Raw genomic sequence first — 13,251 nt, 5'->3', positions numbered from 1 at the left:
TAGGAAAAGGATTTCCACTGCAAAGGTTCAGGGAGGACTTAAGTAGAGTTAAGCTCGAAAATAGCCCTATGTTTGTTGGCTCCAGGCATACCCGGAGCCCATCTGCTTCTTTCCATTCCATTACCATCCTGGTCTAAGCCGGTCTCTCCTCAGAGGCCATGCAGGAGCAGAAACAGCAGCAGCCCATTTCTCACCCCCAGCAGCCACCCACCTTGCTCCAGGGTAACCTTTTAAAGTAGCAGTCACTGCCTCTTGCCTGTGGGAAATTCCTCACTAGTTCCTTACCTCACTTATATCAAATTTAGATGTTTCTAGTGAAATCCGAACTCCTTCGTTGGCTCAGTAGACCTGGAGTCTGGTGACTTCATTTTCCTGTATCCTTTGGTGACTTTACTCCAGCCATGAGGACCTGTGTTTGCTTCAGGGGCATCATGCCATCTCCTTCATGCTTCAGGCTCCTTGTCCTGTCACTTCCTTAGATGTTCCTTTTGGCTTTGTGTTGACCTTGGGTCTCTTCCCATTGCTGTCGTCCTGAGGCCCCTGGACCAGTGTTCCAAGTGTGTTCACAGCGTACCAGTGCCCCATTATTATTTAGCTTTGGCTATTTCTTTCTGATCACCCAACACAATTTTAAATTATCATACTCAAGTTTTATTATCATTGCTGTTTTCCTTTTGCGACAGTGTTTTAGGCTAGCCTGGAACTAGCTTCGAAGCCCATGGAGGCCTCCAAGCCAACATCCTTTTGCCTCAGCCTCCCGAGTGGTGGGGTTACAGGTGTTTATTTCTAGTTTCCTTTATTGCCTACCTTCTTTACTGCAACCCTGCTTCCTCTGTGTCCCCAGCCCCAGGCACAGCACCCGTCATATAGTAGACACCAAATTCAACTCCAGAATGATTGAACATGTGATTGACAATTCTGTAAGGTAGAGTGGGGAAGAGTACCACAGAGGCCCTGAGAGAAGTTTGGCAGTGAGGGCTTAAGGGGAAGCCCCCTGGTAGGGGCAATGGTGTGGACACTGTGGGTTCTCAAGGTGAAAGGCACATGGACAGCAGAGCCCTGGATCCAATACTAAAATGGAAACAAGTTCCCCTGCTGAACAGGTCCTGTTCTATCCAGAGGGCGCTGCACTAGCTTCTCCTTGCCCTAGTCGTTAAAAGAATGTGGGACCTAGTGAGGTAAGAACAATGCGTGGCAGCCCCAGTGCTTGTGTGAAAGTGCTTGTGCACAAGAGGCTAGAATTAGGTTGATTCCTATAAAACCCAAGGGCACCTTGCAGACGGAGGAGGAGGAGGAGGTGGAGGAGGAGGAGGAGGAGGAGAAGGAGGAGGAGGAGGAGGAAGAGACGACAGTCTCTTGAGGTTTTGTGTCTGTTCCTGGGACACCTGGCAGGGGCTCCACTTTGGATGTCTCTAGGCTACCACCTATGCCCTCGGCTCTGCAATGTTTACAGATGTCCTTTTCAGCTCCTTCCCTGCATCTGAACTTAGGGAGCTAGATTATAAAAATTCAACCACAGAGTCTGGGCAGTTGAAGGTCCAGCCACATGAGGCTCCCTGGGCCCAATTGGGCCTTTCCATTCTGTCACACTCTGGTCTCACCTGTGCTCACTCCTGTCATGAATAGTCCCTGTCTGACCCTTGTAGGTATCCAGCTTATGACTCAATATATGGAGTATCAAGGCTGAGAGGGACCTTGGAAACCATCAACTTGCAGAAGTGCTGAGAGCCTAGTGCTGCTTGGTTTTGATAGTTTTCATTTCACCCTCATTTGGAGGAGAACCAGACAGAAATAATCCATGTCTCTTCATTGTATTATTAACTATTCTATTGCTGTGAAGGCAACTCTTAGGAGAGATAATTTATTGGGAACTTGCTTACAGTTTCAATGCCCATGGCAGGGAACATGGCAGTGGGCTGGCAAGTACGGTGCTGGAGCAGTAGCTGAGAGTTTGCATCCCAATCTGCAGGCAGCAGGGACTGGGCCTGGCATGGGTTTTTGAAACCTCAGAGCCCACCCACAGTGACACACCTTCTTCAATAAGGCCACATCTACTCTGACAAGACCACACCTCCCAATCCTTCTCAAGCAGTTCCACTAACTGGGGACCAAGCATTCAAACACATGAGCCTATAGGACCTTTCTTCCTTTTGAGTGTGTATGTGTTTATGTGTCTACATGTATGGGTGCATGTATGTGGAGGCCCGAAGCTGACATTTGGGGGTGTCTTTCTTGATCTCTCTTTACCATATCCATTGAGGCAGGTCTCGTACTAAACCTGGAACTTGCTATTCTGGCTAGTCTAGCTGGTTAGCTTGCTCCAGGGATTCGCTGCTCTGTCTTCTGAGTGATGGGATGTCAGTTAGTGACCCTTCCTATGCAGATTTTATGTGGGTTCTGGGGACCCAAATTCTGGTCTTTACACTTGTGTGGCAAACATTTTACCTGCTGAGCCTTTTCCCCAGCCTGGGAAGAATATATTTCTTAATGTTAGGATTTGGAATGCAAAATAAGATCACCCCCAATTGCCTTCTCTTTTGCAGATATAAGGAAGAGAGAGAAAAATTTACTGAAAAAGGCTGGATATGTCCAAAGTGGAAACTCAGCCCTGGCACCCATTGTGTCCACCATGGCCATCGTGTCAACTTTCACTTGCCACATCTTCCTGAAACGCAAGCTCACTGCCCCTGTGGTAAGAGCTTTGTCTAGGTCAGACCACTTTTGCACCCTATCCTTGGCAAGCCCCAGGTGAGAAGCCCCTTGACAACTTTGTCATGCATGGCATTGGAACTCCCAATGATGCCAGGACATTTCACTGGACTAATTAATTAGGGTTTGAGCCCTGGGCCTTGGGCATTACAGGTACAACTGTTACACCTCAGTTTTACTCTGATCTAGTTTGTATATGAGTGCTTGGGCTGACAATACACTCAGGAGAACCTGTCCACCATTCTTACCCTGTCCTTGCAGAGCAGGGGTGGCTTTTAACAGTGAAACACAGTTTAGAGGGAAAACAAGCCAGGAAACCTATCAAGCACTTGGCTGTTTCTCCTCCTGTGGTGTGTGCTACAAACAGTGAACATTAAGGAGAACTCAAAGCAATCAGGCTGAGGTTGGAGTTAGGGTTCCTTTGAGCTTGAGAGCTGAATCTAGCCTGACTTGTGACAGACCATCGGCCATACCTGGCCTTGGTTTCATTATCATTAAGCAGCCTGGTATTAGTTTCCATCAGTGTAGCTAGGAGGAGGGGTGAGTAGTTTTGCATAAATTCAGGGAATCATGGGGTAGGTGGGGGCTTCCATGCTCTCCATTGCCTACTCTCACCCAGGCCAGATGGGTGTGGTCTGAGGTCTCTGAGGGCAAGTGGGATGAATGTAAGGCAAGGGAGCTTTTGACAAGGGAACAGCACAGTCAAAGATAAAGAAATGTTGAGCTGGAGAAAAAATGCCTCTTGGATTTAAATGAAGAAAAGCCCAGCTAAGATAGTGTTTGCATAACAAATAGCTGGAGGAAAGTAAGCAAAAAGCAAGGGAGAAGTGTGTGGGTAAGGATCAACTATAGCTAAGTTCATGGAGGAAACTCAGCATACAAAGCAGGGACTTCAGGGGGAGTCATGGTGAGAAGCAGATGCTTTTGCTGGGCCATCCTCTAATAATTCTATTAACACATGCATTATTTTTGTATGTGAGAGGTGGTTTTATTTTCAGGCTCTTCAGACTGTAACGCTTTGGACCTAGTCATGAACCCAAAGCCATAATGAGTGGCAATAGTGTTCTCTCTGAGTAGAACATTGCTTAATTATTATAATTGCTTTTGATGGTCCCAAAGAATTGTGTGTGTAACACACACACACACACACACACACACACACACACACACACATACACACACACACACACACACACACACACACAGACACACACACAGTCTCTCTTTCCTCTAGTTCTATTACATCAAACAAAGGAATTTGAAATAAAATGTTAATTTTTCTGACACAACAGTTTAGAAGAAAGCAATATCCAAAACATATTTCTGGATTGGGAATCCTTTTTGTTCCCTTCCTCTGCTAGAGTCATGGCACTTGAGGTTGGCTTCCAGGTCCATCAGTAGCCTGTATACTCTCTGTCTCTGTCTCTGTCTCTCTCTCTCTGTCTCTCTCTCTCTCTCTCTCTCTCTCTCTCTCTCTGTGTGTGTGTGTGTGTGTGTGTGTGTGTGTGTGTGTTTGTGTGTGTGAAGGTGGTTCTTCTTGATTGAGAGAGTTAGGACAAGATGTGATGAGATTATCCATTGTTATCTTCTTAGCAATGTACAATTAGCTCAAACCTGGGGCCTGTCCACATAGCTTGTTCAGCAGCAGACATCACTTGTGATTTGCTGGAGGAAGATGTATAATTAATTTCTCAAATAGAAAGAGGCTGATGGTTGAAATCAGACATGAAAAGATGGCGTTTGAGAGATGAAATCATGTACTCTGGGGTACTAGCAGAAAGGAGAAAGCTTCAGTGAGGCTCTCCAGTATCCAGAGATATTATACTGGACAGGGCTTGGAGGGAAAACCCATACAGTCAGTGACTTTGGAGAAAGATGCTGTGGCCCCAGAGGGTCAGATGTCACAGACTTTCCTACAGCAGAAAATGAGTTAGTCAAATCTGCACAGGGCTCTGAATGAGCAGTCTTGGTCTGAATAAAGCACAGTATGGATGGAGATGTATGAAGTTGTTCAGTTAGGGGATATTCTCCCTTCTGAATGGATAGACAAGGGTATAACATTTCCCATCATTTTTGTGAAAATTCCCAAAGCAAGATAGCTTACAAAGCCACTGCCCCCACGTTACCAACCCATGATTTCTGAGCCATGAAATGAAAAAGCCTTCCTCTGTGAATCCCAACTGTGCCACTGTTTCTTATGTTAGTAAGTATAACCCCCTATGGATAGAGCAGCTTGGAGCCAAAGCAACTTTCAGTCCTAAACCCTCGATCCTCTCTTTCCTTCTTCAGGCATTTAGTGTGATTGCCATGTTTAATGTAATGAAGTTTTCAATTGCAATCTTGCCTTTCTCGGTCAAAGCAATGGCCGAAGCCAGTGTGTCTCTAAGGAGAATGAAGGTATAACTAACACTGGGTGAGTAGGGAAGAGAGCTCATTTCTGGGGGCAGGGGATGCTCATCAAAGGGGATGCTGTTCAGGTCTACTGGAGGGCTGGGTTAGGCCTGTGGCTGCATGGGCATGAAGCTGGGATAGTTAGTGCACAGAAGGGAGAATGAATGGTGAAGGTTTTGAAGGAGGTATGATCTGGAGGGAAAACAAGACAGTGTACTCGCAGAGGGAGCATTCCTAACCTCCATGGCTCACCCATGGCTGTAGCTGTGGGCATGGCCTTGGCACTGAGTCAGCCCTGGTTTGTCCTGTGATGAGTGTGATGGCACACACCACCTCAGGGTCATCATTTAGCCACTATTGGTCCACCAAAGATGATCTGAAATGAAAAGAGAAAAGGGAGAGGTAGTCTTTGTCCTTTGGTGCTCTTGTTCTGGCACAGGGCCAAGTAAGATATGTACCTGGTCAAATGTGAGATGCAAGAAGGCATTTGATAGGTTTGAGGTAAAGACAAAAAGGAGGACATTCTTGCCTACAGAAAGGCAGTTCAGTTATCTGTGAAATCTGGAGTCAGCTCAAGCATCCTGGGTTCTTGCACTTATTTATTTATTTATTTATTTATTTATTTATTTATTTATTTTGCTTCCAAATAGTCCAGAGCCCTATAGAGACTCCAGTTACTGTCCTCTCAGTGAGGAGAGGCACTCTTGTAAGACTGGGATGGCAGACACACACTGTTGGCCACTTACAGGTACAAGAGTCAACAGTGCTTCATTCACTCTGTATATCACCTTGCTCTAAACAAGAAAAGGTGTTGTAGATTCAAGGAAGAGCGTTACTTCTTGAATCCTCAGCCTCCACACTGTCCCATCACCTCCATTAAGGTCTCCATCACTTGTTCTCTGAACTCACAGTGATTTATAGACCAGCTCTCCATTTCCAAAACTGCCTTCAAATCATTATTACAGTCAGTTCCCACAGAGCTGCTAAATTGCTGGCATGCCAGCCAGCACTCACCTGCTGGGATCTTCGAACTCCTGTCTCTTCCAGGACTGCACTTGAGCCCTTATCACTGGCTCCTCAGTTTCTCCACGTTTGTTTTGCATTCTGTGATTCAGCAATCCCAGATGGCTTCTTTCATGCCCTGACCACCTACAAGAACACCTCCACCTCTCTCCCCCACCTACCAGACCATGCTTTGCTTGCTTCCTTGTCTGCCATGTGGCATTGACCCATGTTTCCTGCTCTCTCCTCTCCCTCCTTTTTTTTTCTTTTTGTCTGTGTGGCACCTACACAGACTTAGCTCAGGTGCCAGACACATGGACCTCCAGGAAGGGGAGTCATGTGTCCCTCCTCTGGCCATTACAGTGTTGTGTTCTTGTCACACTTCACTGCACTGATCTGCTCATGTCCCCTTCTCCTCACAAACAATTTTTTCAAGGTCAGGAGCTATGCCTTATTTGTGTGTGCATTTCTGCTTTGTACCATTCAGTAACATGCAAGTGTTTTGTTGAGCTGAGTGGGGAAGAGGACAGAGAGACTGAACAAGAGGACCTTGGCTTCCTATGTGTCAGTGTCATATACAGTGAAGCCCGTCCCCCCATGCCAGAGGTGCAGATGAGGATGAAGTGTAGCTAGATCAGCATTCTCCAATGTGGGTGACCCACATAGGCCTCAGGGTTAAAAGACACCTGTCCCAGATAGTTTGAGTCAGTGGACTATTTCTGCTTCAGCACTCCTGGGGGAATAACTTCTGGTCAGTCCTGCATGTCCTAGGTAGAAATGCCAAGATTCTAATTTGGGGTCATTAGAAGATAGATGAATTAGGAGGATTCTTGCAAATGGATGACATCTGCCCATTTACTGTTGTCTCTTAAATCTTAGAAAATTCTCATAGCTAAAAGTCCCCCATCCTACGTCACCCAACCAGAAGACCCAGATATTATCTTGCTTTTAGCAAATGCCACCCTGACATGGGAACAAGAAGTCAACAGGAGACGTAACCCTCTGAAGGCACAAGATCAGAAAAGGCGTTTTTTCAAGAAGCAGAGGCCAGAGTTATACAGTGAGCAAAGCCCATCAGCACAGGGAGTTGCTAGCCCCAAGTGGCAAAATGGCAGCCCCAAGTCTGTTCTACACAACATCAGCTTTGTGGTGAGAAAGGTGGGTGTATCAGTCAGCTTTGTCTTATGGTAGTGGAATATCTGGGAGTCTGGGGAGATGGCTCATTGGTGAGGCGCTTGCCATACAAACCTAAGGACTTGAGTTGAGAGCCCCAGTACCCACATAAAAAGCCAGGTACAGCCAACTATGAATGCCTGTAATCCCAGCACTGGGGAGGCAGGGACATGGGGATCCTTGGGACTTGCTGGTTGCTACAGCCAAATCAGGTTCAGTGAGACACTCCATATCAAAAAATAAGGTAAAAGGTGACAGAGGAAAAACTCCATGTTTACTCTGGTTTACACTGGGGATAGGGTGAGAAGGGAGTGAGAGGAGATAGGGGGAAATGGGGAAGAGGGAGAGAGAGGGAGAGAATTTTGACTCAGTTTTAGAGGTTACGGTTTACGATCAGGCTGTGGGCCTCTAGTGAAGGCAGTCCAACCACTACTCCATTTTATGACTGAGAAAACTGAGGCACAAGACAGCCAGGAAGTGGGAGGGCAGGGGTAGACTGTACACTTATGGCACTCAATCAATCTGTATTCTTTGTTCACTTTAAGACAGGTTCTGAGTATAAGGTCCAGGCTATTCAGAAACTCATCTTCTTCCTGCCTCAGCCTCTAGTCTGTACTCTGCTTCCCGTCCCCCTGTACTCTCACCTACCACAAAACACTGCTTTTGTACAAAACATGGTGCAATGTTTTTTGTTTGTTTAACTAGTTTAAACTAGGTGGGACTGAGCTCACCAAGCCAGCCAGGCACCACGGTCCATCCTTCCCTCAAGAGTGAGAATTGTAGCACCGTTAGATGAAGCTGTGGATTTAGGGAGCACTTGGCCTCCTCTTGCTCCTCCTGCCCTGTGTCTTGCTGCGTTTGGTTCTTGGTGGTGGCACTCCAAAGGTGGTGCTGATTTTGCTACAGCAGGTTCAGCATTAATCTTGCATCTAGTGATGTAATCTCCCACCTCGTTGATTGCTTTCCCCTCCACAAATACTGCAGAAGGAGAAGCCTGATAGCTGAAGACTGGCCTCTCTTGCAGCTAACAAACCATCTGCCATATGCCCCCTGGAATTGGTATCTAATGTTTGGTGGGCCCAGTGCCACTGAGCTCAAGTCTCAGTTGTGTTTTGCTGCAGTGAAATCACTTCTTTCTTGTAGCTCTGCCCTGCCTCTGGGGGCAGCATCCCAATTTCTTCAGACAGCTTAGAAAACGGTATCATCTAAGGAAACTGGTTTTTGTTTTTGTTTTCAGTTCTCCAATTGCTTTTCTCCATACTATCTTAGGTATATGGTAATATCTGGATTTGGGCATCTGTAGTTTTCTTTGGGCCACCAGCTCACAAAAAAATGACATGGAGACTTATTAATTATGAAAGCTTGGCCTTAGCTTAAGCTTGTCTTGCTAGTTCTTATATCTAAAATTTAACCCATTTATTTTAATCTGTGTTCGGTTATGTGGCTCATTACTTCATCTTTATGTACTGCCCTCTCTATATACTCCATGTCTGGCCTTCTTCCCAGAGTTCTCTTTCTCTGTCTGCCCAGAAGTCCCGCCTATCTCTCCTGCCTAACTATTGGCCATTCATCTTTTTATTACACCAATCACAGCAATACATTTTCACAACACACATCAAAAGGCACAGGTAGCATTGTGTGAAGTAGTTCCAGGCCCCAGCCACTTACAGCTACTTTACCTCAGGCACATTGAAGAGTCTGTCTCTTTTCCTGTTCACTTCACAAGGTGGTTGTGAGAACAGAGAAACTACACACACAAAATGCTTATTAGCTCATGGTGTGTTTCAGCTGCCATTAGCAACCGCTGCCCTCTTTTCCCTTTAACAAGCACGGCTGGCTTAAGTGTTGCCCTTAAAAGTTCTAAATTCAGGCCGTCTGAGTTTCTCCAAATTTAGCTCCTTGATTCCATTAGATGCTGTCCTCCAGGATGAGATCAGGGCATGCTATTCTGAGTTATGCCCTGAGCCCCAAGCCCACGCCTGGTGCAAGATTCTTAATAATGTTTGGTGAGTGAGAAATAAACAATGAAACACCCAGAAGATGCAGGCTTCCTGGAGAAAAGAATGGGCCTAGGAAGCTCTTACCTGGACCTAACAATGGCTAGGACTCATCGGAGGCTTATAGGGAGCCTGTATGAAGCTGGCCCACATCAAGCCTCCATAACCAGCCTCGTCATCTTGAAGTGCTACTGTGATTCAGAGTGTCAGCCTCATATACTTGCAACTTTGACACTGCGGGGTCCATGGAGGCAGTGACTGCATCTGTCCTGATCGTGGCTTATTCCCAGTGCTTAGTATGTTTTGTGGCATTCCACAGAGATGAGTCACAGAAGTTATGGATGACAGGCAGCAAGCCTCGTGCTAAGAATGGCACAAGGTGATGAGCGTGTCTAATCTGGCTTGGGATGGGAAAGGAGTTACATCCAGTTCCATGCTGAATGCATCTCTGTTCTAAAGGGTTGCAGGAGATCTATTTGCAAATGTTCTAGAATGTTCCACATGCAACCTCTGTTTAAACACAGAAGCAGACAGGCTATTTCCCTCTGGAGTTACCCCAGAGGCCTATGTGACCCCTGCCTTACCTCTTCAGGTCTTATTCAATGTCACTTATGACAAGTGCTGTCCATGGCTCATGTGCCTGGGACCTTTAAGTGTACTTGTCCATCTTCCACCCACAGAGTCTAAGACTTTGACAGGTGTTGAAGGGGTTCTGGGGTGCTGGGGTACCATACAAATCTGTGCTTACTTTCCTAGAGTTGATGGTGCTTCCCTGCAGCCTGGAGCTTCATTTGCCTTCTGTGTGGGCTAATTTACCAGAGCATGGTTTTTGGGTGTCACTCTTTACCCAAGTCATTCTTTTCTCTCCCAGTGCTGCATGTATTTCCCCAATTGCTTTCACTCAAACTCTCACTCAGCTTGTGTTTCTGGGCCAGCACAAGCGAATACACCAGCTTTCTTTCTAGTAAATTTCTCTTGTACCTCCATTTCCGCCTACTCATTACCTTATCCACGAGACGTACTTGGCAAACTCAACACTTCAGTTGTTCCCCTTCTGTCCATCTCCAACTAAAACATAAGCTCTGTGGGGGCCAACACAGGATTCGCCTGTTCATCTTCTGGGTGGCTGGGATTTCACTGGGATCTAGAATTTGCCCCCATGGTGACCCTAGAGTCTGGGTGACTGCTGGTGCTCAGAACAATGCCTGCTGTGTCACAGGTACTTGGTGACAATTTGATGGCTGAATTGACACATCTACAGCTATAAAGTCATTCTGTGGAAATAGTGAAAAAAACAAAAACTTGGAGTTCTAAATTGAGTTGTTATGATAAAAGATTTCTTTTAAAAACGATTTGTGAAATCACCCAGCTCTCTATATTTCAAAGACATCCCATGTCCCCCTTGGTCACACCCCCTTTAACTGTCATTAGACTCACTTCTCCAGTCTCTGGGCACAAGACGGCCCTTATATCTGAGACCTGTGTCTCCAAAACTGGCACAAGGCTGTTTTACATTAACGTGTGAACAGGATTTCTAGATTTCCAAAAGCCCTCTGGGCTCTCTGCTTGCTGCACCAGGGAAGGCTCTTAATTAAAACTCACATCACTGCAACCTTCCAAGCTGTGCATAGACTTGGGGGCTGAAGCTGCAGCTGCCACCTTGTAGAGGTAGCAGTAGCCTCTTGTCCTGCCTGGCCTGTTCAGCACAGAGCCCAAGCTCCCCCTGACAATGTCAGGGAGTAATAGCCTTATCTCTCTCTGTGACAGGGGAAGGTCTTGGGAATATGCGGGAATGTTGGAAGTGGGAAGAGTTCCCTCATCTCAGCTCTCCTAGGACAGGTAAGTGTGGTGAGAGCTACAAAGACTACATTGATGGAAGAGGGGAAGGATTTCCTTGCTTTAGACTTTGGGGACTTAAGCAGCCTGTAGAACAGGGATCATGTTTGGCTGCACATGGTTAACATGAATGTTGCTGATGACTCCCTTGGATTGATGCATTTGGCAGCTCCAAGCCTGGCTAGACATGGCCCAAGGTTTTCACACATCTTTGGGTTTACCTCCCAAGAACAGGAGTTAAACAGCGATGGCTTCCTTTTGGCTCCATGTTGGTCCAAATAAGTGATGGGTCATTAAATCTGTGGCTTCTCTAAAGGCTGTCCTGCTTTATAAAATCCAGAAAAGTGGCTTGCTAGAAAATGAAGGAACTGGAACTCATGGCAACTTTCGATGAATTTTTGATTGTTTCCAAAACCCCGAGTCCTGCCTGAGAGCCTTGAGGAAGGGACTGAGTGAATGCATAGAGACAGAAGTATGACCCAGCTGCTCTGAACACTTTGTATAGGAAGAGGGAGGCTCCTAGATCTTGACCTGTTTTTGCTACCTAGCTGTGACACCTTAAGCATGTGGTAACGTGACATACTATAGTCATTGATGGCCTTCATATTGCCGTGTTTTACGAGCTCCAGTAAGACATGTTTTGAGGAGGTTGGGGAATTAACTCTTCCTTCTGTCTAGTGTTGTTCCTAAAGGGAAGATGGATTGAGCTGGGGCTCCCTCCCATTGTTAAAGAATTTGGGGGAACCCCTGAAGGGATAAAGAAATGAGGCTCAGCAGGGCCCCACCAGAATGGGGGTGTGAGTCTTGTGAGTGCCAATGTGATTGATTTCTTTGGCTTCCCTTGACTCTGCAGGGAGAGTTACTATGACTACTCTTCTTAGACTTGAGGCAGGGCCTGGGTCGGTAGGCTCTGGCACCTAAGTATGTGTACTTCTGTGAGGACCCTAGAGTAAGTGGCGCACTGGAAACCAGCCCTACTCTCCACCTATCAGCACAGGTCTTCCGACAATGTAGGCGATGACCCAGGCTATGTTCAGACTTCCTGCACTGGGCAGCTTATTCATTCACTGCCAGTCCCTTTTTGTGGTGTGTTGATTTCTATTGGAAGGAAACTGGCCTCCTTTTAAAGTCGACCCTCTGGTTTGTTCCTTGGGTAGTTCCTCTATTTACTTTTTACTATTTGTTCCTCTATTTACTTCTCAGAGTAAATAGAGCCTATCTTCCATAAAACAGTGATGAAATCGGGTGGTTTTCCATGACCAGGGGAGAGATAGAGTGGCATGGGGGTTAAGCCAGTGGGTTCTAGTGTAGGGGACAGTAAGCCATACCTGTTAGAGGCTGGCTACAGGTGTTCCTGACCACGCCTGTCAGGGCATGGTCAAGGTGAGGTCAGGATGATGCATGATGGGTTCTTAAGGGGCAGCAAAGCTCAGTCGGTAGAGCATGAGACTCTTAATCTCAGGGTTGTGGGTTCCTGCTCCATGTTGGGTGCCATGTATAATGAGAGCCAATCTGTAGTCCATATGGTTAAGATATCTTTATTCAGATAAACACCAGCCAAATGCAAGCCAGAGCATGCCAGGGCAGAAAGGCAGCCAGGCCAGAGAGAGAGTTAGAGGCTCCCATGTGCTTTGCCGCCCCTTAAAAACCCATCATGGGTCATCTTGACCTCACCTTGACCACACCCTGACAGGCACACCTGTAGCCAGCCTCTAACAGGCATGGCTTACTGTCCCCTACATTCTAGGTTGTGGGGGTACACCACTTTGTCTCAGTTGCATGTTCACCATTTCCCTTTGGACAAAGAAATGGACCTCTCTGGACTGTGTCATCTACAAGATGGCCAAGGAGATCTGTGGCAAGGATTAGCAAAGGGAATGTACACACCAGCCAGAGCTGAGTCCTCCAGAGCTATCACAATGTCAGCTGGCTCAGCACAGTGCCTGGAAGGCACCTGCTATTTCTAGAACTGCTCTTGCTAATATTATCACCTCTTTTCCAAGTCTAACTCCAGGCCCCTTCAACCATTCCCAAGGTTTTCAAAATAGCACAGCACCATGTGACACTTTCCCTGCTCACCCACACTGTCACCGCCCCATAGTCTTTGGCCCCAAGGGTCATGCATTCCCCTACAAATCCCCTC

The 13,251-nt window shown here is 46.6% G+C and overlaps 1 protein-coding gene across 2 annotated transcripts in view; it reads left to right on the top strand.

Annotated features, from left to right (window-relative positions):
- Positions 1-13,251, top strand: part of Abcc12 (ATP binding cassette subfamily C member 12) — a 67,888-nt gene that overhangs the window by 11,909 nt on the left and 42,728 nt on the right. For both annotated transcript variants that reach the window (XM_027406100.2, XM_027406101.2), the window contains exons 7-10: positions 2,544-2,692; positions 4,999-5,106; positions 6,982-7,260; positions 11,040-11,111. In XM_027406100.2, coding sequence (XP_027261901.1) covers positions 2,544-2,692; positions 4,999-5,106; positions 6,982-7,260; positions 11,040-11,111 — 608 coding nt within the window. The remainder of the gene's footprint in view (positions 1-2,543; positions 2,693-4,998; positions 5,107-6,981; positions 7,261-11,039; positions 11,112-13,251) is intronic.

This window comes from Cricetulus griseus, chromosome 3 (genome assembly GCF_003668045.3).
Source record: "Cricetulus griseus strain 17A/GY chromosome 3, alternate assembly CriGri-PICRH-1.0, whole genome shotgun sequence".
NCBI lineage: Eukaryota > Metazoa > Chordata > Mammalia > Rodentia > Cricetidae > Cricetulus > Cricetulus griseus.
The sequence above is the reverse complement of the archived record's forward strand: the minus strand, read 5'-3'. Positions and strand labels throughout refer to the sequence as shown.